At 34.0% G+C, this 26,121-nt stretch overlaps 1 protein-coding gene across 1 annotated transcript in view; it reads left to right on the forward strand.

Moving 5' to 3' along the window:
* Positions 1-26,121, forward strand: part of PTPRQ (protein tyrosine phosphatase receptor type Q) — a 213,419-nt gene that overhangs the window by 173,618 nt on the left and 13,680 nt on the right. Inside the window, exons 36-41 of the mRNA XM_055118437.1 lie at positions 7,112-7,138; positions 7,803-7,884; positions 10,855-10,945; positions 16,982-17,058; positions 24,725-24,859; positions 25,465-25,590. Coding sequence (XP_054974412.1) covers positions 7,112-7,138; positions 7,803-7,884; positions 10,855-10,945; positions 16,982-17,058; positions 24,725-24,859; positions 25,465-25,590 — 538 coding nt within the window. The remainder of the gene's footprint in view (positions 1-7,111; positions 7,139-7,802; positions 7,885-10,854; positions 10,946-16,981; positions 17,059-24,724; positions 24,860-25,464; positions 25,591-26,121) is intronic.

Consider the following 26,121-nt stretch of genomic DNA (forward strand, 5'->3'; position numbering starts at 1 on the left):
TGAATTCTTCATCTGACAGGTGTAGGCTGAGTTCACACTTCAGACAAGCTCATGTCAACTGCTGCATTCAGTAATGTACCTGGCCCAAGATGATAACCTTTTCCCTTCTCTGACTCTGGAGCATTTGTGAAACCTTACCCCCTGCCCTGACCAATGGATAGCCAACTGTGTATGCTTTCAGGCACTCTTATGATACTTGGAAATGCCTTTTGTTTCCACACACAGACACAAAATTGCTTTAAATATTCTGAGCCTAGCATAGCAAATGACAGCATTAGCAAGGACACCAGCAATTGACTGAGTGCCCCTGAGTTCATTGTTTTCTTCATGTAAGAGATAGGAATCAGACAAAGGGTTAAAATACTGAGGAATCATTCTCCATAAACCTCAACTTAAAGACCCAGTGAATAGTATTCAGCGTGATCAAACAGATGGGTGGGTCTGTTTTTATTCTGACAACATTTAGCATTTTGGAGTAATAGGTAATTTTATTTTAGTTCATTCTAACTAATTGCCATGTCTTTGTTAACAGAATTAAACAGTTTTATGAAAATGCATTATTCTTATAAGCTAGAGCAATCAAATCCAAACATTTGTTGAAATAAGAAGCTATTGAGCTAAATATTTAAGTGATTATATCAAACATAAAATATCAATTTTCATCTAGCACTCAAAAGCTGACCTCTCAGCACTCCAGGCTCACAAATGGTCTAGTAGTGAAACTCTGCTGAACGTCTTTCTTCATCATCATTAGAATCATTTTACTTCTTTTCTTTTTTTTTATGCCATTAGTCCCACCGAGAAAAATGCTTTCATTTTTACAGAACTTTCACTCTCTCTCATTTGTCACTAGAGTCTCTCCTCTAGTGAATAGTGCCCTGCTCAGTCAAAGCTCTTACTTCAACAGAACTCAACTTAATAGTTTGAGTTAACTAGAACCTTTTTTCATTATCTCTACCTAAATTACATAAAAAATTTCATGATGCCTTTTTGCAAAGCTAGATTTTTAGGATTGACTTTTTTTTTATCTTTGAGAGAGGAATTTCAGTGCTTACCTGCCTTACTAAAAGTTAAAAGTTCGGGCTTTAAGGGCTTCTTTTTAGGTGCTATATGTCACCTGTCACATCTTCATTAAATCTTCACTGAGGACCTTTGCCCAACTCTTCACACAACTGTCAGCAGTCTCCTCATACTATCTACTGCTTCTGCCCTATTGCCCCTGGGATAGCGTATGACCAAGGTTTTAATTCGGAGTGCATGGTTGACAAAATAAAACATCTGTCAAGAATTTGTTTTCAGATGTGTTACTGTGGAAAGGCTTATGATAACGAAAATTTCAACCCCTGCCACATCAGAAAATAATTCAGCTCTTTAACTTGAGCAAGAAGGTTGCTTCCCCATATCTTTCTAAAAGTACCTATCACTTTATTTGAGTCAGAGAATTATCAACTAGGTACCAGTTGCCAATACAGCAACTTGCAGGTTTTTATCTAGCCACTAATAAGATTGTAAAGTAAAGGAAGGTCATGATCTCCAAAGAGTTGTTATTCCAAGTAGCAAAGTTCCTTTTAAGTTTTTTTGTTCTTTTAGATACCACTTTAAACCTATTAATAGTTAGATATCATTCACTTATGTTATTATGATTACATAAGAAAAATGCTAATACTCAGATTCTAATGATATGTTCCTCTTATAAAGTAAAGCATTAGACTCATCTGTATTGCTGCCAGTCATTTGTTGGGATAATCATTCTGATATATTGAAGTTCATAAATTGTTTCCTATTTAAATAAATAAGAATGAAGACTTGAAAAGATATGATCTTAGGTAACACAAATAAGAGTTAGGAACAAGAACAAAAATTAAGATATTTTCGAAAGCCTTTATAAGTATCACATAAGGACTTTGGATAAATAATAGAATATCATCATAGAAGTAAAGATTGAGTTATTAATGACTTGATAAAAACAAATGCTTACATAGCACTTTATAAAACTTGGAATGATTAATTCATTTATTTTATTAGAGAGATTCTTCACAAATTTACTATTTGAATATAAAACAAACGTAAAGGTAAAGTTTCTCACTTTGTACTGTGCCACTGGTAGTGGTGATTTAAGCCACTCTTCTATTGGCTATCATTATGGCTCTTTGCTCAGACTATATTTTAATTCCCTATTGATTTCAACTAATTGACCTTGAGGGAAAGCTGAGTCTCTGTGACAATATGGTCTTCAATCACCACTGCCAACATAAATAAATGGATCCTCTCTGGTTATATCAAGAGTAATCTGAGTGGAATTTAAGTTTTTGATAGATTTTTTAAAAATGAGTCCAGACATGAAATAATACCCTTTTCAACAAAAGGATTTAAGACAGGCTAAAATTCAAGTAATGAAAAGCATTACATTTTTCTATTAGAAAGTGATCAGTTTTCCTAATGAAATCTGGACTAGTCCCAAATTGATTTATAAACTCATGAATTGAATATCATTTGACAATCACCTTCTTTGTTGTTAATTAATTAAAATAATACAATAGTTCAAAATAATATTTCATATATTTTAAATTTTTTGAATATCAATAAAACACTTTCTATTTGTCTCTTTGTTGCACAGATCACTTGTTCTGGAAACCTCCACACTTGAAAGTATATTGATGCTCTACATAGCCATTAATTTCCTAGAGATTTTTATAAATCATTTTCAAAGCAATTTTTCCTTTGAATGACCTCATCAGTGATATCAATTCATTTTCCTCATACTATATGCCACTTTCTTTTCTATTTTCATGTATTAATTATTCAACTTAAAATACCCTTTACTTTTTAAAATAAAACATTAAATCCACTAAGAACTAAGATTTTAGGTAAAGGATTCTGGGGACTGTGGTAGAGTGTGGCACTCCGGTGGGTGTGGCATGAAATCTTTCTACCCCTAACACGTAAAATCACTGACATTTCTATAAACCAATGTTACCCCATTAGTTAGATGTATAATAATAATAATGATAATAATAATAATAAAGCATCCATGTAAAAATTATAATTTAGACAACTCCAAGGGAAAAGTAGAAAAATCTGAGGTCAAGAATCTAAGCAATAGTATAGTATACAGACTAAGGGGGGGGCTACTTTTATTTTAAATAAGTAAGCCAAGTAAAAATAATTTTACTTGAGATACATATGCCATTTTTTAATATATTTATGTTATCCATATAATTATATGAACACTTTAGTTTATATATAATTTGACATAAACATAGGCTAGAAATTATGTAAAAATTAAATTGTTAGAAGTTATGTAGATATATGTGTGAAGAATAGAAAATTTCAGTGATTTGGTTTAGATCAACAAGAGTGCTACAAATGAAAATAAAAGTCTAACAGAACCTACTTTTCTATTTTAACATATGTTTTCTAAACTGGGTAGGTAAGAGTAGTTCCAATTGTATATTTAATTTCCTAATGAAATCCCTAACATCTATATTCTTCAAATGTTAGATCATCTTTAATGACCTTGTTTACATCCATATACTATTTATTGATGCATATACTGGACATCAAGATTTGATTAAAACAATCTGACAATTCTTAATTGCTTAAAACTCTAGTATAAAATTGATTCATAGTAATTAGAGCACTTATTTAGCTTATCATGTATCTTCATGTAAATATACCCACAATAGTATATTTAGCAATGATTTATTGATTGTCTTTCATGTGAGGGAGTTATACTAAGCAGTTTATTCTGCTCTGCCTTGACATGCACATGGATTTCTGTTTATTTACCCATGATACATGCATTTACATGGGTAGCTATGCTATAAGATGAAAGAGGATTACTTTTAGAAAATTTGCTTTTACAAAAGGTAGAAATCCATTTTCTCTGCAATAAAATAGGTTAAGTTCCATTGAGGAGATAACTTTTTCAAAAACTATTAAAGTATTAATAAAATATTTAGATTATAGAGTATGTGAAGAAGTTGAAAGGAGTAATGATTAAAATGTGGTTGTATAATAATTCCACATAGTTATTATGAAAACTTATTATATCAATGTTTTAGAGCTTGTTTAAGACCTTGAACTAGGGGCTGGAGTGATAGCACAGCGGTTAGGGCGTTTGCCTTGCATGCAGCGGACTCAGTTTTGATTCCCAGCATCTCATATGGTCCTCTGAGCACCGCCAGGAGTAACTCCTGAGTGCAGAGCCAGGAGTATATTAAACCCTGTGCATTGCCAGGTGTGACCCAAAAAGAAAAAAATAAAAAAGACCTTGAACTAAGAACTAGCAAATCAAGAGTTGGATTAAAAGTCTATGTGTCTGAGGACTGGAGCGGTAGCACAATGGGAAGGGCATTTGCCTCGCACTCAACTGACCTGGGTTTGATTCCCAGTATCCCATATGGTCCCTGGAGCACCCTCCAGGAGTGATTTCTGAGTGCAGAACCAAGAGTAATCCCTGAGCATCGCTGGGTATTACCCAAAAAGAAAAAAAATAAAAGTCTAGGTGTCCCTGATCATTTTTATTCAAGCACCTGATTAGGAAGAGTAAAACATGAAATCGTCCTGCTGTGAAATTATCCAGTTTAAAATGCAATTAGACCAGAATATTATTTTGCAAACCAAAATTATTTCTACTTCATAACAATCATCAGTTGTAGAATAACATAAGTAGAAGAATTCTGAGTTATACAAAGTAAATTAGAAATAGTGATTATTGTACTAATGACAATAACTAGCATTTATATGTTGCTTCCAAAACCTGGGTATTTTCCAGGCAAATTATGTACGTGAAATTTATTTGCATATATTTGCTGTTTTTATGAAATTAAAAAACTGAAGCACAGGAAGATTAAGTAGCTTGTTCAAGAAAATGTTTCTGGTAATTGTAGGAGCAGGTGTTCCAAGCCAATATGGGTATTTTATAATAAGGGAAGATAGTTCAGATATGCACTGAAGTCAGATTGCTATCAGTTATGATTTAAAATATTTTTAATTATGGTCTTGGTGTAGTTTATTTTAAAAGATATTTCTAAGGCCAATTAAAATAACAGTCATAAAATAAAAACAATTACCAATAGAGCTTATTACTAAAAATAAGTTTACTTAATAACATTTTGATCACAATTTCTAAATTAAATTAGATGTTGCTATGGAACAAAGTAAGAATGATAATTATAGTATAGAACTTTAACTATTTCTTTATCATTTATAGTTTAATATGTTATTCATGCCTAATATTTCTTTGGTGTTTTATAAGATGACCCTGATTCTTTAGATGACTTTTTAACAGCTGTCTATTTCTTAAGTTAATTTTAGATTCTATATAATCCATTAAAAATTTGATAATACAGCTTTAAATAATCCATGATGCTCTAGGAAAACTATAAGATGATAGTCTATCTTTCATCAGTAGATTATGAGCCTGTCATTAAATTAGATATAGCATACTCGTATCTTACCATTTACAAAATGAAAGTTTCCAGTTAGCATATATCTTCCCCATGTGACTTTAAATTGTCTATTCAGTGCTGCAGTTGGAAACTAACTTCGTCTTGCTAATTCAGCTTCTTATTCCTTTGTAGTTTGAGCTTTTTTTCTTTTTGGTTTTTGCTTAGGAGTGGTTGTTTCCAGCAGGAAATGATTCTTGTTGCCTTGATCACTACTATATCTCTTGTAATGTTAAAAGTACTTCCAACTCAAACACTATCTTCTGTCTTCATTTAAAGGATTATCCTGATTCAAAGGCCTATGCAGCCATCTCCATCTAGTTACTCAGGAGTCTATCACCTTCTTAGAACCCTTTATAGCGTTCTGGAAGCCCCAAACACACAAAGACTTCTGCTTACAAATTGCAGTCTCTCACCATGAGGCAATGCTTGATTATAGAATGATCTGTCAAATACCCTGAGAAGCTGGTAGACACTTCCTGGAGACATCTATGTAATAACCAGAAATTCTGTCACCATTCGTAATAATATTTACTCAGACACCCATATTTTTCATCAGTTCTAATATTGGAGTATACTTTCTTTCCATTTATTCCACTTGAACAAACTTATTTCCTATTTGTCACCTTTATTTTTGTATTGAATCCTTATGAGATACAGAATTACAAAGCTGTTGATGGGTTTCAGTCATACAGTGTTCCGACACCCATCCCTCCACCAGTGTAAGTTTCCGATCACCAATGTCCCCAGTTTCCCTCAGGCCACCCTCCCCAAGCCTGCTCTACGGCAGATACTTTCCTTCTTCCTCTCTCTCTCTCATACACATTTATCTCATTTTCTTTCATTATTTCTTTACTCAAAATTACTTCATCTAATACATTTTATTCACAGAGCAGCATAGTCAGAGTGTATACAGCAATATTTAAAACTGTGAAATTGAAGAGCAGATGCTTTTCATGTTATTTTATTATACTTTGTGTTTTGTGGGTTTTGCAGTGCAAATTTGTTTTGCATGATAAAGGTGTTCTTAACTATGTGCATATCTAATTGTGTGTGTTTCATAGTATACTTGGCTGTTAAACATTATTTGAGGAATTTTTCAGAGTATTAATATCATGATAAATAGTACAAAGTTATGTCTAAAGTAATTAAAATTATTGCAATTTTACTATGGTTATACATTCTTCATACCTCATGAAATAGCAGATAGGCCACATAATTTTTTTGTAGATCCTTTTCCAAGTACAGTACTTTGTATGTACAAAAAATATTTAAATCCATATGAATTATCACAGACTATTAAGTACCAAATGATGCAAAATGGAATTATTTTTCAATGCAATATCCCATATCAATTCCCTAGACTATTAAATATTATATAATATATTAAAAAGTGAATGATTTTGAGTTCAGTGCCCCTAAGTTTTAACAATACTAATATCAGATTCCTACCTTGAGAGAAGCTAAATTCTTTTTGGCCATAGTTTAGCCTAAATAACAGTATTTTTAAAATTCAATATAATTTAAAACAAAATCACATATCACTTAAAGACATTGCAAGCTATATGTTATTGACATATATTTTTGGATTCAATATAGATCTCTTTCAGAAATATCTGTACCCTCATCTCACAATGCATTTAACACAATCTCTGTTGCAGGTTACTTAGTTATAGAAAATCCATCAAGTAAGTATATTAAAAATCTTTCTTTCTCTTTGAATATCAGCTTTTAGACTCACTGATTCAATGAATCTTAATGTGTGGTTCCTTTTTTGTATATTGGTTAGAAAAACCTCCAAGCTGGATATAAATCATAAAAGCATGACTAATTGCATGGTAACTGGAGAAATGCTTTCTCTCTCTCTGGGGTGAAGCATGCATGTCTGTATTTTAGCTTGGGAAGTAATACAGGGATATTTAAACTCCTTGGGGTTTAAAAACCATGTCATTATGAGAATGAGGTCACTGTACTATTTTATATCTTCTAAAACCTTGTAATGTATAAAATGTTTTCTGTATGACAAAGAGGTATTATGTGCTATGGAACTCAATGATAACTTTATGCCCGTGAATTTACTTGAAAAACTTTGTTCACTTAAAAGTGAAATCATTTCTTTAGAGTCACTTTAAAATGAAAGGAACCTGGTATTATGAATACAGATAAAGTAAATGTAAAAGGTTACTCTTGTACTCTGACAGAGTCACTTTTAAAAGCTGCATGCATGACTTCGTGGGTTTTCCAGTGTCCATTGTTCTTAAACAGGTAAACAACCTACAGTACTTGTCCATGCCAAGTTGAACAAACTCAATCTCACATGACTCCAATTTGTACCTTTTTCTTTACTTGGAGGCCGATTAGTAAGAAGTCCTTCCTGCAGCACGTTGAGGAGCTTTGCACTAACAACAACCTAAAGTTTCAAGAAGAATTTTCGGTATGTTACTAGCAGTTGTCACAACATTGCCAGACCTCCAGTCGTTTCATGTGTCACATTTCATGTCCATTTTGAGCAAGCAAGGCCATGAAGGACGCTGGCCTTGATAATCAATACCCAATTACCAAGTTGATTGTTTGGATAGTAACATTACACTGGGCTACCCTGGTACAACCTGCAGAGTTAGTCACCCAGTACGTTAGAAAAAGGTGCTCTTCATCAGAGCTTGCCAAGAATCGCAGTCTGTCCGAGTTTCTGCCCTGCGTTCACATCTGGACAGAGATGTGACTCGAGAATGCCATATTCATTATTTGTGAATAAGGTTAGGCTTAGGCTGTTAATAAATATAATTTTAGATTAAAATAGTTATTTCAACTAATAAAAAATATTTACAGATATACAGCTATTCTATAAAAAAACAGATAAGTGATGGCCATATTTGCAAGATTTATTTTTCAGATGCTGTAGAATAAGTTATATCATATTATGGAGACTATGCAATGTTACTTTGAAGTGGAGCTGTCACTTCTTAAAAATTAAGTATAATTACATTGCTTTTGAGATTTTGTGTATTTGTAAACTATATATTATTTTAAGATAATATACAATTTAGATAATATAAATATTATATATATTTATAAATAATATAAAGATAGCACATCTGCAAGTTAATTTAAGACTTTTTAGTATCTTTTTTAACTTAGGTGATTTTATATTATAAATGCAAAACAAATTTCTCAATATCACCAAAAACTTTATATATATATATATATATATTCTTTGTATAAAGTTCCTAGTTTATGAAACCAGGATTTAAACAGTTGTCATAAATAATTCACAATTATAATATTTTAATCTGTAGGGAAATAATAGCTAAATATGAGAAGATTAATGGTATTTCCTATAGGTTTTTAGTTATGCTTCTAAAGTTATATTGGTCTGGAGTCTAAAAAGACTAGTTGCACCATAAGATTTTTCTTAGAATTCACACATCAAGAACTCTAGTTTTTCACAAGTAAAAAGTATTGTTTCAATAGAAATTTTCAATCAACAATTTTAGTAGAAATAAAATTTTACATATTTTAAAAAATTCTAGTCTCTTTTGGTAATAATAGTTTAAGGAATTTTGTCTCTATATAAGAGGAGTGTCATTTTTAAATAGTTTTATTCTAATGTCTTAAATTATTAAAGCAAAATTACTGCATTTTAACAAATGTTTATTTGATGCATATATTTGATAAACTTTATAATTTGTTAATTCACCTACACCAAAAATATTTAAAAGCTCTTTCTCTTATGAGATAGAATTGTATTTAGCACGTAGATATATACATCAATTTACCAATTGGGCAAATTATTTAAACTCTCTGTGCATAATGTCTTCATTTGGAAAATGATAGTAACTAATTCACTGAATTCTAAATACTAAAATTACTGGAAATATGCAATACTAAGACTAGTGCCTGGTCCAGTGTTGGTTTATGATGATAAGCTCTACCACAAAGAAGCTGATATTATAGGATCTTCAGACATGCATAAGAACTTAAACTCTGTCACAATAAAGTAGTAAGAATCTATTCTGTTTAGACAGCAATGTGAAAAGACATTGAAAAAGGTTAACTTGGTGACGACCTTTAGGACAAGGAAAAGTCTGAAAAGTAGATAAAAAGATGAAGGCGCTCCAAAGAGAAAGAATGAATACAATAGCTTTGTTACAAACCAGCCTAACTCATCTGTGACCCCACTGAGAAGTGAAACAAGACAAAGAGCTAAGGAGAAGAAGGATGGTGAGGCTTTATAGGGAAGGCCACCCAGTATGACTTTACTACCCAAACAATCAACCTGGCAGTTGGGTATTGATAAACAAAGCTAGAGCCATTTGAATCTATAAATGGAGATGTCTGTGTGAAGTAATCATAAAGTATATGTGCTCTGTCTAAGGTAATCTACACTTCATACAATTTTGGGACCACACCCAGTGATGCTCAGGTGCTACTCCTGGTTCTGTGCTCAAGGGTCACTTTGGCAGTACAGGAGATTGAACTCAGATTGGCTGCATGCAAGACCTTAACCCTTGTTATCTTTCAAAATCAGGCTAAGAATATTTTTTAATCCTTCAGTGCCAGCGTAGTGAAATTAAAATGTTTATACTGCTCCTCTCCTTTAATAAATAGCTATACAACACAAAAGAATTCAGATTTTTCTTTGTGAGGAATTGAAGAATTACTCAGTTAAAAAACTAGATGGTGTTGTAAAATGCACTTTTAGCATTTCATGTAGAATTTGGCAAGCCCAAGCATTTCTAAAATAAAAAACCATAAATGTAAATTATCAATGCAACACAATAATGAACACAAAATCTTACACCAACTGTCTTAATGACAGGTGGATAGTATTATAACTTCTTACCAAAAAAGTTAATAATATATCACTCCGGATCTTTATTTGATAACTCTTAATCACACATTTGCATTTGACTATCAATTTCATAATGCCTACTGAGAACAGTAATTGACCTTTGGCATTTCTCAAACTGACCAATGTTGTACCAATTACTAGGCATGAAATCACACTGCCTGAGAAGCAAAAACAAAAAATAAATCATTATACTCTCTTTCTCTACTAAATAGACATTAACATATTAATAATGCTCTGTTAATTCCTGATGACACTGTTAGTAAATGATGAGAAAGGGTTACTAGCAGGCTTTGAAGCATCTTCATTTTTAGACTCCCTAGAGCAAAAGAAAACAAAAACGTATCCTGGAGAAAACAGTTAAGCTGAACAATTTAATTCAGGATACTTATGGTGAAAACTTAACAAATGTACTACTGTTTATTTGGCCTGTTTCCTCAATTACAATGGAGTTCTGTTGGAAAGTAGAAGAATTTAGGATAACTAATTGTCGTTTACTAAATGGTATCCTTGACCTTTGAAATAAAGCAAACTTTGTGTGACTTCATATCATAGGAACTACCAAAATTTCTTCAGGACCTTTCTTCAACTGATGCTGATCTGCCATGGAACAGAGCAAAAAATCGTTTTCCAAACATAAAACCATGTAAGTACACGGGAAATGTTACTGATTCGATGAAGTCTTTGAAATTAGCCACAATATCAATCAGCAATTTTTCTTATATATTCTTACATATTAGTTAAACTGTAATGTTTTTGTAGGACATTGTTTTTGGACTTCTTCACACATGGTCCTCTTATGAAGGTTCAAGAAATGTGTAGATATTTTTGAATCTTAGCCTCATAATGGAAGCAAAAAATACTATCTACTACAACATCTTTCTACAACCTATTTTTTAAATGAAAAAAAAATGCACATGTAACTGTGCTCTTGTTTCTTTTCATAACATGTCAATGCTTTCTTATGGAACATAAAAAATACACTGCAAAGTATTCATTTGTGATCAGAGTAAATGTTTAGTTACCAGGACTTCTTTAGCAAGGAGGACCCAGTTTGCCTTCCCACAATAAATATGACTTCACTTAATCAATATAAAAAGAAACTATATTATTGTTTTCAGCATTAGCATCAAGGGCTGGAGAGTTAGTATGACAAACAGGGCACTTGTTTTGCACGTGGCTAAGCAGGGTTCTATCCCATTTGGTCCCCTGTGCAGTGCCAGGAGTGATCTGTGGTCTCAGAGCAGCACAATAAGCAGTTAGTTCCGAACACTTCTGGCTTTGGCCCCAAATCCAAAAAGGAAAAGAAAAAAATATTTGTGATACCTAAAATAGTGTAACTGGTTAAAAAATATATTTAAAAATATTTCCAACTTTAGAGTTACCATATATAAATTTTGTCATATGCCTTTTTAACTTACTTACAAAGTAAAGTGCCTATAAAGGCATTGGTTTTGAATAAGATATAATCAAAGAATATAAAATTATGGAATTATAAAATTATGAAACCTACATAAAGAGACAAATCTTGTGCTTTAGAACTAGAAGATAGCTAAGGCATGAAGATGAATTTAGGAAACTTGTTATAGAAGGCAGTAATCTGGTGGACTCAATGAATTCCTTAGAATAGAATGAAAATACAAATAACTTTAATACAATCATCTTGAATAAGACAAATCATAAGGAACTTACTTTAACAGCAAGTTGGCAATCTGAGATATTGTTATAGAAAATTAGAATGCTAGTGTTTCAACTCTAAATGTCTGTGGTGTGACTTTCTCAATGGATCCTTCTGTTTGCCTTTTCAGAGATATTAATTGTACATCATAAGTTAGAAATACAAAACTGACCATGTATTTATTTCTATATGTACCTAAACTATTTGATTATATGCTTCATGTTTATTCAGTGATATTTTGTGAAAATAACTACCAGAACCTGGTTGAAAAGTTACTATGAGATTTTGAATATATGAATTAAGGAATTATAATTAATTACAAGTAAATATATCTGTACATATAAAATAAATCAAATATGTTTAACATTGTTCAAGGAATAAAGTATGGTCAAATTGTTACATAAGTTATATAAAAACTTGGTATATTAAGCAGATATTTCAGTGGACTTTTTGATGTGCTTTTTTGGGATCCCACCCAAGGATACTCCCTGAGCAAAGAGTCAGGAGTAATCCCTGAACACTACTGGATCAATCTTAAAAGCAAAAGAATAAAAAATAGAATGAATAAATAAAATAAACTTTAGAATAGTGTATTATATCCAACAGCTTTTAATCGACAAAAAGCTTTTTTTTTGTCTTAGAGGTACTGGAGCAGGGGCTGGAGCGATAGCACAGCGGGTAGGGTGTTTGCCTTGCACGAGGCCGACCGGGTTTGATTCCCAGCATCCCATATGGTCCCCTGAGCACCGCCAGGAGTAATTCCTGAGCACAGAGCCAGGAGCAATCCCTGTGCATCCCTGGGTGTGACCCAAAAAGCAAAAACAAACAAACAAACAAACAAAAAATAAAAGGTGCTGGAGCAATAGCACAGTGAGTAGGGCCTTTGCCTTGCACAAAGCTGACCCAGGTTTGATTCCTTGGTCCCTCTCGGAGAGCTCGGCAAGCTACAGACAGTATCCCACCCACAAAAAAGAGCCTGGCGAGCTACCCATGGTGCATTTGATATGCCAAAAAACAGTAACAAGTCTCACAATGGAGACGTTACTGGTATACACTCTAGCAAATCAATGAACATCAATGAACAACAGGAAGACAGTGCTACAAACAGTGCTACTTCTTAGAGTGATGATCAGATAAGAGAGAATTTTGTTAAGTCGAATCTCTTATTTTCCAAGAAAGTTACTGGGCTAACGTGTTGTTGCAGTTAATACATTTCATAAGCTATAGAGTAAAAGAGCAAAAAACAAGTAAATCACAACAAAATTTTCTAGTATATAATTGAATTTGTCCATTAGCTGCTTTGTGGTTGGATAAATTATTCGGTGCTCTCTACCTCAAAGTTTAATGTGAAAATTAGATGAACTGATATAAATCACTTTGTCCAGTACCAGAATATGGAAAGTGCGTAATAATGTTAGTTTTATGACTAACTAATTAAAAGATTGCTTATTTTTATGGCTACTTTTTGTATGGATAATAATAATTTATTTCTGCATGGATAATAATAATTAAAATACTATTATCTTGATAGTCTGAAGAATACAAGTCTATTTCACTAGCCTAGGTTAAAAGATCAGGGAGCACCAACCATCTCAGTAGACAAGCACATCTCTCTCTCTCTCTCTCTCTCTCTCTCTCTCTCTCTATCTATCTATCTCTCTCTCTCACACACACACACACTTTCTCTCACACACTTTCTCTCTTTCTCTCTGTCTCTGTCTCTCTCATTTTCTCTCTCTACACGCAGTCACACACAATGAGTTGTTAGACTAAATAAATTCTCATATTTCTTATATTGTGTTTCCAGAAATAACATCAAGCTAAATAATGTATTTTTTTCTTAAAGAACAAATTCATTTTAATAGAATCTGAATTTTAGCTTGAACCTTCTAAGTGAATTGCATTGTTTCCCCTGAGTAACGTAGGAAATAGGATTTCAAATATCACGGTACATTTTAGAGGGTATTAACTTACAGGGATTTAAGATACTAGAATTAGCAGCAAATGCTTGCCGAAGAGATTTCTAAATATCTGTTTGATAGGACATGACCTCCAGAAGTATTCCAACATAACAAGAAAGTTTAGCTTGCTTGTCATGGACTGATTCTTATAAGAAGATATTCTGAGAGAACCTCAAGACCAGTTTTATTCTCTTCTGCACACACAAGACTAGTCACAGTGTCATTAAAATTCAAAATATTTGAGACAAATCATTTACATAAATCGCTTCCAAACTTAAGAACATTTAATGACCTTAAGGAGGTCATCATAAATTTCACAAAACTGCCAAGTCCTTTAACACATAATATGTGTTTAATCTTACATTTAATACAAATTTAAGTTTTAATTTAAGTTTTTCTTAGGAAAAACTTTCAAAACAAATGATCTAACTGCAATGACAGCTGAGATTATGAAGGCATAGAGGAGTTCAGTAATTCACCTACAACCAGAGATGTGGTAGATTGGTCGTGAAGAATTCAAACCTAATTCCATTCACTTGTTATTTTTCCCCCTTTGCTTTTAAGTGCCTCCCCATTGAGTTCTATTTTTAATGTTCAAAATAAGAATAGGGGGAGGGTGGGAGGGATACTGGGTTTACTGGTGGTGGAGAATGGGCACTGGTGAAGGGAGGGGTTCTCGAACTTTGTATGGGGGAAACATGAGCACAAAAATGTATAAATCTGTAACTGTACCCCCATAGTGATTCACTAATAAAAAATTTTAAAAAATAAAATAAAAACAACAACAAAAAAATAAGAATAGGTATTTTATACCATCTTTATGCTTTATTACATGTACTGTCACTGTCACTGTCATCCCGTTGCTCATCGATTTGTTCAAGCGGGCACCAGTAACGTCTCTCATTGTGAGACTTATTGTTACTGTTTTTGGCATATCCAATACACCACGGGTAGCTTGCCAAGCTCTGCCGTGTGGGCTCAATACTCTCAGTAGCTTGCCGGGCTCTCTGAGAGGGGCGGAATAATTCGAACACGGTTCGGCCTCGTGAAAGACAAACACCCTGCCGCTGTGCTATCGCTCCAATCCATTACCTGTACATCAAATCATAATATAAACTGGCAAAAATTCACATGGAAAAAAATCTTTAGACACTTTGTTTTGGATAAAAATAATGGGAGATCAACCAAGAATCATATTTTAATTTATTCTAAACAACAATTAAAATGTTGCCATTAAAAAGGCTAGGCAGGTAAAGTTCTTGAAATAGAATAAATAGTTTTAAAATATACCTAAGTACACAGGGCAATATATTACCAAAGTGATTTGAGTAGGGAAAAGAAATTGAAGGTTTAAAAATTAGGAACGTTATTACAAATGAAAATAAGCAAACAGATATTTTAAAATAAATATGTTAAAGTAAGAATATATGTAAATAGCACATTTGTATGAATGATGTAAGACACCATAATGATAACAGTGCAAAACAGAATGGAAATTTTGACACAAAAAATAAATTATATATGGTAAAATATGACTGCAGCGATAGCACAGTGGATAGAGCGTTTGCCTTGCACTTGGCCAACCTGGGTTCGATTCCTCCCACCCTCTAAGAGAGCCTGGCAAGCTACTGAGAGTATCCTGCCCGCATGGCAGAGCCTGGTAAGCTACCCATGGCATATTTGATATGCCAAAAACAGTAACAACAAGTCTCACAATGAAGACGTTACTGGTGCCCGCTCCAGCAAACCAATGAACAACGGGACGACAGTGTTACAGTGCTATGATAAAATAGCTTGCTAGTTATATTAGTAAGTCAAATGAAAATAACAAAGTACAATGCACAGGACAATAGGCTATACATATGGTCTCTTTTTTTTTTTCTTTTTGGGTCACACCCGGCGATGCACAGGGGTTACTCCTGGCTCTGCACTCAGGAATCACCCCTGGCGATGCTCAGGGGACCATATGGGATGCTGGGAATCGAACCCGGGTCGGCCGCGTGCAAAGCAAACGCCCTACCCGCTGTGCTATTCCTCCAGCCCCTATACATATGGTCTCATTTAGTATAAATATTTTAAAGTGTAAAGCAATAATAGGGAAAAGCAGTTAATAAAAATGGAACTTATTATGACTAAGATTAGCATAGCTCAATTGCACTCACATTAAAAGAAATCAAAATAATCACTATAAGACATTAATTTTTATTTACCAGTTACACATGCAGGGTGGGGGGCTGAGGAAGTGGGGGGAAGGTGGGAGGTATACTGTGATTCTTGGTGGTGGAATATGTGCACTGGTGAAGGGATGGGTGTTCGAGCATTGTATAACTGAGACTTAAACCTGAAAGCTTTGTAACTTTCCACATGGTGATTAAATAAAAGAATAAATTAATTTTAAAAAGACATTAATTTTTAAGCTGTAGATCATAAATTAAAACGTTTAGTAAAGGATAGTGAAATTCAGAAGAAACTGTTTTCAAACACATTTTTTATAACATAAACTGATACAATTAAAGAACAATGTGTCAGTCTTAAAATTTGAAATGAGCAATATGATTTGGTATTTTTGTGGGTACCATATTCTACAAATGCACATTAACTGCATTTAATTTAATTTTTTATTCATCATTCTGTAATAAAATTAGATGATCTTAACTTGTTTTAAAGTAAAAAATTTTATATTAAAATAAAAATATCATAGTAAAATATTTTATGCCTTTTTAAAATCATGAACTTAAATATTTTCATATATGTTGATATTGAAAGATATCAACAAAACTGAAATTTCAGAATAAAATATGTACCACTTTACTTTTGGTTAATTTTTTAACAGATATAGAAAATTCTGCAAATATATAGAAGATCATATTAATAATCATTGTCTCTGGCTAGTAAAACATTAAAAAAGAGAGAACTTAATTTTTCACATGTAGTTGCAATATTGGATGTTACATCATAAATTCATGTGTTTTACTTTTATAGTAAAAATAGGTAGAAAACATTTTATAGTGAATTAGTCTTGATTCCTATTGTTTTCTTCCAGATAATAATAACAGAGTGAAGCTGGTAGCTGATGTTGGTATTCCAGGATCTGATTATATTAATGCCAGCTATGTTTCTGTAAGTTACTATTTTTAATATATTGTATATTTTTGAAAACATATTATGATTTGGGGCCAGAGATATAGTACATCAGGTAGGGCTTTTGCCTTGCATGTGACTGATCTGGGTTCAATCCCCAGCATCCCATATGGTCCCCTAAGCTTGCCAGATGTGATCCTTGAGCACAGAACCAGGAGTAAGCCCTGAGGACCACTAGGTGTGCCCCCAAATCAAAACAAATTACTCTTACCATAGTAAAAAAATGCAACCTCCATGGAGGTTGCACCAGTTCTTTCATTACAGAAACATTATTTGCTCCAATTTTGTAAACTGGGAAACAGAAGGTCCAAATTCTTCATACTAAATATCTCCTGATCCATCCAGTATTTCGTGGGTTTTTTCTTGTTCTGGTTTCTTTTTTTTTTTTGGCTTGAGGACCGCATCTGGCAGTGCTCAGGTATTGGATCATTTCCGGTGGACCTCGGTGGTAACATGAACATATGTGGTGCCAGGAATCAATCTGAATAAATGGAGTACAAGGAAGTACCTAAACTGCTGTACCATTACTCCAGCTGTATTTCTTGCATTTTTTTAAAATATAGGTTTTGTACATAATGAGGCCTGCCAATCTCTCCTTCAGTTAAACATTAGTCAAATGAACAGTTGTGTTTGTATAGTACAATAGCACATTTTGCTCTTTTAATCATCTTAATCTACAATCCTTCAAGACTATTATGAAACCATATTCTTTCTTCTGTCTAGTCCCAGCAATTGTACAATGAGTGCATCATTGTAGCTCAACATAAATGAACCAACATGAGCAAAAATTGTAAATGCCTCATTTCCTATCTTGCATGTCATAGATAATAAATGTTTGCTGCATTGGATTCAAAGTTCAACAAAACAAAATTGTGTGTGGGATAATTCTCTCCTTCTTCTATTTCTCTGTAACTCTTCTTCTAACAGAATCATAGCATCTCAGAATAGGAATTGCCTAAGTGAGCATTCAATTCAGTCTTTTAACTCAAAATTACTTCCAAAAACTATCTGATAATTAGATGTCAGCTTCTCTTGATACTGATTTGACTATCCACTTTCTTCTTGTATAAATGATTGTTGAAAAGACTCTAACCTCTAACATATAACTGTTGCTTTTTTTTTAAAAAAAGGCACATAATTTTATATTTTCATGCACCATATTCAATTCTAGTACATTTTAGGATTAACCATCCTTGACATGGTGACCCTTAAGACATCTGGGGTTTGCTTCTGCTGCTGGTATTCCCATAGGTATCTTACTTTTTTGTTTTATTTTTGTAGAGATTTTACAATTTTTAGGATAAGTGTGGAGTTGGAAGACCATTTTTTTTTCTTATCCAGAGTGATCATTTCCAACTATCTTTGTCATGGTGGTCCTTTCTTTATATCAACTGCCTTTTCTCCAAGAACTAGAAGCAGGCTTCTAATCATGGACCAACCCTCCTGGCCTTTGTTACTACTCTACTCAGTATTAGTCTCATGTTATACTTATTTACATCCCACAAATGAGTGCATTCATTCTATGTCTGTCTCCTTCTGACTCATTTCACTCAGAATGATACTCTCCATGCCCATTTATTTATAAGCAAATTTCATGACTTCATTTTTATTAACTGCTGCTTAGTATTCCATTGTGTAGGTGTACTGTAGTTTATTTAACCAGTTGTCTGTTCTTAGCCATACCTTGGGGTCCCAAAAACACACAGCAGAAATGCCATCTTTATTTCTATATTTATTGCCACACTCTTCACAATAGCAAGAATCTGGATACTTTTTTGTTTTATTATCTTCTTAGTTATCATCCGTTCCTGCCTTCCCTTTGGTCTTAATTAGATTCTAGCTGTATCATGATTTATTCTCTCCCCAACATAGACCATAAATATCTTATGTTCTATTCATCTCAAGCTTCTTTAAATGGATAATAGTTCATTCTTGATCTTTATTATTTGACAGTTACTCAAATGACACAATCATATTGTGGGTCTAGTTTGAAAGAAGTGAATAATGAGAGGATAAAATATATTAACAGGGAAAATGAAGAAAGTACAGGGGAATCTAAGGCATTTTTCAACTTCATCCATTTTTATTCTAGAACTTTATATTTAAAAACCAAATGATTTTACTATTGTGATGAAATATTTTAATTAATCAAATAATTTATTCCTTTTTTATTTATCCCCTTTGAAATGTAATTCTTGCCACATATTTTGGTGAGCTCTTACATGCTTGCTAATTTTAATTTTTTACTAAACTCTATATAGCATGTTGAAATTTTAATGATCATATGTCTTACATGACAAGAGCTACTAACTGGATTAGTAACAAAATGACTTGTACTGATTTTTAGTCACCAGTAAGCAGATGCAAACTAATAGCTCACATTTTCAAATGTTCATCCAGATACGGGGTGACAGTATAAGATATGACTAAAAAGGAAGTAGACATTTTTAGCAGGTATAACATAGCCACATCACTGATATAAGGAAAGGAATATTCATGAACTTCCAAGGTTCCCTCTAAAAATGATAGTTTCTCAGAAAATAGCTATGAGATAATGGTAATGCAAAAGGAGCAATTAACTAAGAAGTCTGAATATGTATATTCTGCAGTAATCAAATAATGATGCAAAATAATAAATCTTAGAGGTCACTATGACCCATCGGTAATGATATGCATAGTCATTTATAAGCTGCATAGTAAGCATATGCAGATGTAAAGTACTTTACATATTAGCAGATAAGCAGGCTTCAATCCAATAGTGAGCAGTATATTACCCTCATACCACTCAGAATTGTCCTTTCTGGCAGGGGTGGGGGACACACCTGGTAGTGCTCAGTCAGGGCTTACTCCTGCTTCTACTCCCAAATATCACTCCTGGCTCACTCTCACTCAGGAGACCACATGTGTATCAAACCCTGGTCAAGGTGTGTGCAAGGCAAATGCCCTGTCCTCGATACCACCACTTCTGTTCATTTCAGGATGGTCTTTGCTTGGGATAAAAGGCACACAGGGAATAGACAAAGTTATACTAACTTTTTCTCTAACTCAGGCAGCCTGCTCCTTAGAAAGAAATGTCTTGCACCTCAATTTTCTCACTTCCTAGTTTTGTCACCATCTTCTTACTATCTCTCCACTGATTACTCCACTATAACTGCTGTTTGTAGGACATTACAGACACATTTTTTCCTTTCATATTATTACTGGTGCCCGCTCGAACAAATCAATGAGCAACGGGATGACAGTGACAGTGACAATATTATTATATTTGATTTTATTTTCACTGGGGCCACATTTTTCCAAAACTTTCAGGGCTTAATATATCCATCTTTATTTCTTCCTTCATATGTTACTAACGAGTCTTTTAAATACTTTATTATCTGAAAACTCTCATGACACTTTCTGACTCTAATAAAAGTAAGTTTCTTAATAGAATTATTAATATATCAAGTGTATATTTTCTCTAGCATGGATGTAAGGTTAAGGAAGATAAGGATTTTTATTGTGTTTTGTCAATTATCTACTCCCAGCTCTTAGGACAGTGCCTGTCATTGATTAGTAGTATTTGAATATGCATAGTTTAGAAGTCTATAAATCAATCAATCAATATTAATGTAGCTTTATTCTGGATAATGAGACTATAGGTAGATTCCATCAAGTGTTACATTTTGTTGAAATTTTGTAGCATACTATCATGCACATGTCTTCCTTTAAATTTCAGAAATCAGGCTGGTGTGCTTGAGAGAAATCTCAATGGGCTGGAGCACGTGTTTGTCAGGCAGGAGGCTCAGCTTCTATCCCCAGGACTGCATATGGACCCCTGAACACTTCCAGAAGCTACCCTTGAGCAATAAGTCAGGAGTATCCCTTGAAACCATGTAAATGTGGCCCCAAAACAAAACAAAATCAAGTCACAAAGATAGTATAGGGATTTCAGTTTTTGACTTGTGTGCATAGGTCCTGGCTTGATACTGACACTTGGTGGTCTACAAAATCAAACTGGGTACTGCCCCAGAGGACCCAAACACCCGTGGGTAATCACTAGTACCCCAGAACCCCAAGCAGAACTGCGTTCTGAAGCGTTTTGATGGGTTATTAGAAATAGCCCATGGGCCTCCTGGGTGCTACTTGGGAGATTAAAAGTAAAATTTTACAAATCTTACTCAGAATATTTGGGTAGTTCAACTGAAACCAGAAAACTGATATTTTTTAGGATTGGACTTATTTAAGAGCATCAAACTTTTATCCAGAAGTTGTCATTGGATAGCTTCATGAAGTGGAAGACCACCTAAAATGCTTCATTAAAATATAAACAAGTTGTCAACTTTTATTTTATTTTATATAATGGCTTAAAATGATAAAACAAATATTATTCTTATGGGCTGGAGTGATAGCATAGCGGTAGGGCGTTTGCCTTGCATGCAGCTGACCCGAGTTCAATCCCTCAGCCCTTCTCGGAGAGACTGGCAAACTACCAAGAGTATCCCGCCTGGATGGCAGAGCCTGGCAAGCTACCCATGGCGTATTCTATACGCCAAAAATAGTAACAAGAAGTCTCACGATGGAGACGTTACTGGTGCCCGCTCGAGCAAATCGATGAGCAATGGGATAACACAGTGACAGTGATATTCTTGTAGAATACTAAAGTTTCTTTATTTTTGTCTATTAAGATAATTTAAATTAAAAATAATTATATCTTGTATTCCCCATTCTTTAAAGTGTTAAATGTTTGTAGTAGATGTAATTGCATATTAGCTTTTAATTTATGCAGTATCTTTCTTTAAGAATAATCCACAGATTGTGAAAAGTGCTGCAATGAATATATATGTACAGATGTCATTTCTACTGTGCTTTTTTGCATCCGTGGAATATATTCCCAGAAGTGGTATTGCGGGGTCATATGGAAGCTTAATTTCTAGTTTTTGAAGGACTGTCCATATTGTTTTCCAGAAAGGCTGGACCAGTCGGAATTCCCACCAACAGTGAAAGAGCGTCCCTTTATCCCCACATCCATTTTAGCACTTATTGCTTTTGTTCTTTTAAATGTGTGCCAGTCTCTGTGGTGTGAGATGATATCTCATTGTTGTTTGGATTTGCATCTCCCTGATGACTAGTGATGTGGAGCATTTTGTCATGTGCCTTTTGGCCACTTGTATTTCTTTTTTTGAGGAAACTTCTGTTCATTTCTTCTCCCCATTTTTGGATGGGGTTGGAGGTTTGTTTCTTATACAATTCTACTAGTGACTTATATATACTGGATATTAATCCCTTATCAGATGGGTATTGGGTAAATATTCTTTCCCATTCTGTGGGCCATTTCTGTATTTTGTTCATTGTTTCTTTTGAAGTGCAGAAGCTTCTTAGTTTGATGCAGTCCCATTTGTTTCTGTTTACTTCCACTTGCATGGTCAGTGCTGTTTCATCCTTACTTCTGAAATAAATCCTGGGGATGCAAAAAAGCACAGTAGAAATGACATCTGTACCTATGTATTCATTGCAGCACTGTTCACAATAGCCAAAATCTGGAAAAAACCTGAATGCCCTAAAACAGATGACTGGTTAAAGAAACATTGGTACATCTACATAATGGAATACTCTGCAGCTGTTAGAAGAGATGAAGTCATGAAATTTGCATATAAATGGATAGACATGGAGAGTATCATGCTAAGTGAAATGAGTCAGAAAGAGAGAGACAGACATAGAAGGACTACACTCATTTGTGGAGTATAGAATAACATCACATGAGGCTGACACCCAAGGACAGTAGATACAAGGGCCAGGAGGATTGCCCCATAGCTGGAAGCCTGCTTCATGAGTGGAGGGGAGAAGTCAGATGGAATAGAGAAAATGATGGCTGGAGGAATCAGTCGGGATGGGAGATGTGTGCCAAAAGTAGATAATGGACCAAACATGATGACTCTCAGTGTCTGTGTTGCAAGCCATAATGCCCAAAAGCAAAGAGAGAGTATGGGGAATATTGTCTGCCATGGAGGCAGGGGGAGGGTGAGAAGGAGGGGTATACCGGGGGATATTGGTGGTGGAGAATGTGCACTGGTGGAGGGATGGGTGTTTGATCATTGTGTGATTGTAACCGAAACATGAAAGTTTGTAACTATCTCACTGTGATTCAATAAAATTTTTTTTAAATTGCTGAAATTCAAAGTAAAAAAAGAGTTAATGAAAATTTCAATCCACAGATATACAAGTGGAGTCCTTACAGTGTATGCAAATAGACTAAGATTCAGAACAACTTGATAAAATGTAAAAAACCAAAAATCTCTCATAATGGAGTTGAGCAAATCTCAGGGTTTCTGTAAGCTAAATTAACCTTGATTTTACTTCCATATCTCTCTGTGTAATTGCATGGTTAGGAGGTATGGAGAACAAATTCCAGTACCACAGCTTAAGTAGATGAATAATTAAGCAAAAAATCAGCATAATTCACTTATCAAGTGGAGGAGGTAAGAAACTCAGACTGTCTTTTTTTTTTTTCCTTTGGGTCACACCTGGTGATACACAGGGATTGTTCCTGGCTCTGCACAAAGAAATTATCCCTGGAAGTGGTGCTCAAGGGACCATATGGGATGCTAGAAATCGAACCCGGGTCAGCCGTGTGCAAGGCACACACCCTAGCTGCTCTACAATCACTCCAGCCCCAAACTCAGATTGTCTTACCCACTGAGAACTTGAGCAAATTCCCTCACATATTTAAGTTTTAGTGCTTACATTTGTAAAAGGAGGGGATGATAGCAAAAATCCACATATTTAAAGAAATGAATTAATTGAATTACTATGGGGCTCAGAGAGCTAATTAGGGATTCGGGTTCTTGCCTCACACATAGACTATGCCAGTCTGATCCCCAGCACCACAGATTGGTCTTTGAGCCCCCTAGAAGTTACATCTGAGCACAGAGCCAGGAGCAAACCCTGAATACAAGCAGATGTGTTCCAACCCCATCTGGGCATAAGATGCTGAACATATTGTCTTTCATAAGGTAGGAATTTTGTTTGTTTGGGGGCCACAAACAAAAAACTTGCCCCATTCGTTCAGGATTGACTCCAGACTTTGTGCTCAGGTGTCAGTCCTGATGAGGATCAGGAGACCATGTGTGGTATTAGGGATTGAACTCAGAGCAGTAGCATGCAAGACAAAATCCTTATCCAAAGGATCCTTATCCAAGATCCTTATCCAATGTTCTAAGGTTTAGAACAACTTGATGAAATGTAAAAAAAAAAAAAAAAAAATCTCATAATAGAGTTGAGCAAATCTCAGGATTCCTGTTAGCTAAATAAACTTTGATATTCCTTCTATATCATTTTGTGTAATTTCAGTTATTAATAATAAGGAATATTATATTTTTGGTCCCATAAAGTGAGAATTTGATTGAAGTCAGTATTACTATTTTTTTTTGTTCTCAGTGTTTTATTGAAAAGTGAGGAAGTGTTGTTAAGAATTAGTTGTGTGGTATCACATAGTGAAGTTAAAATTACATGTTGGAAATTTTAAATATTTAATGTTATTTAATATTATGATATGTATTATTTAAAAATATTAGTCTATTTACCACTAGTATATATTTCATGTGACCACAAATTAAAAATCACCACACATGTATTAATTGAAACATGTCATGATTATATTTTCTAGGGCTACTTATGTCCAAATGAGTTTATTGCTACTCAAGGCCCACTACCAGGAACAGTTGGGGATTTTTGGAGAATGGTGTGGGAAACAAGAGCAAAGACCTTAGTGATGCTTACACAGTGTTTTGAAAAAGGGCGGGTAAGTTTTTTGAAAATGCTTCCATGAAATGTTATTTTACAGTTGTATTGATATATATGTGACAATTTCAGCTAAAACTATGAGTTATCAATAACTTGGACATCTATAAGAGTATTTATATAGTACCAATAACTGAAAGGGGCCAGAGAGATCCTACTGGGCATAAGACAATTGCTTTGCCTACCTTGGACTCCAATTTAATCCCTCACACTACAAATGGTCCCTAGATCACAAACATGAATGACTCTTGAGCACAGAGCCAGGCAGCCCGTAAGTGTTGCTTTGTGTGGCTCCCAAACCTAATAATACAATAATAACAGCTATGATATTCATCCATTATGGCAGATAACTGGTGATATTCTTGCATTGCATGGGAGAGCCTGGCAAGTTTTGTGGCATATTCATATGCCAAAACCAGTAACAATGATAGGTCTCATTCCCCTGACCCTGAAAGAGCCTCCAACGCATCACCATAGGGAAGGACAAGTAAAGAGAGGCTTCTAAAATGTCAGGGCTAGCACAAATGGAGACATTATTGAGACCACTAGAGAAAATTGACTATCAACAACATGATGATGATGATGATGATGATTCTCTCATTTCAGATCAGATGCCATCAGTATTGGCCAGAGGACAACAAACCAGTGACATTCTTTGGAGATATAGTGATCACAAAGCTAATGGAAGATGCTCAAATAGATTGGACCATCAGGGATCTGAAAATTGAAAGGGTAAAAAAGGGGGAGCAAATATAATAGAAAATGTGAACATTCTGTATAAAGTAAATTCTAGAACTTTCTCATAGAAGTACCCATATATTCTGCAGTTTTTTCTTATTTTTTTTAGACAGAAAATTTTGAATTTGTCTCTAATTCATTATCTATATATGTATCACTATGTTTAAGTCATTCTATTAAACTTCATACTAATTAATATCAAATTCTTGGGTAGACAATGTGACATAAAGGAGAAAATAACTAATAAATTCTTTCCATTTTATTTTATGAAGAAATAAATGATCTGAGTGAAAACAGGAATTTCCCAGGTGACTTGTATATACACTATAATATTTTAATTTTCTCTTTAAACAAAAATAATACAAAAGAGATAACATAAGTTCTTCTATGTTACTTTATATAAATGACTGTCAATACACAAAGCAATGTACTGAAGTACTTTTGTGCTTTTTGTTATGATCAGGCATTCAATGTCTATGTTTGGAATTCTTGGTGAATGTTTTTATGTTTGGGGTCAAAATTGTT

This window comes from Sorex araneus, chromosome 10 (genome assembly GCF_027595985.1).
Source record: "Sorex araneus isolate mSorAra2 chromosome 10, mSorAra2.pri, whole genome shotgun sequence".
In the NCBI taxonomy this organism is placed as follows: domain Eukaryota; kingdom Metazoa; phylum Chordata; class Mammalia; order Eulipotyphla; family Soricidae; genus Sorex; species Sorex araneus.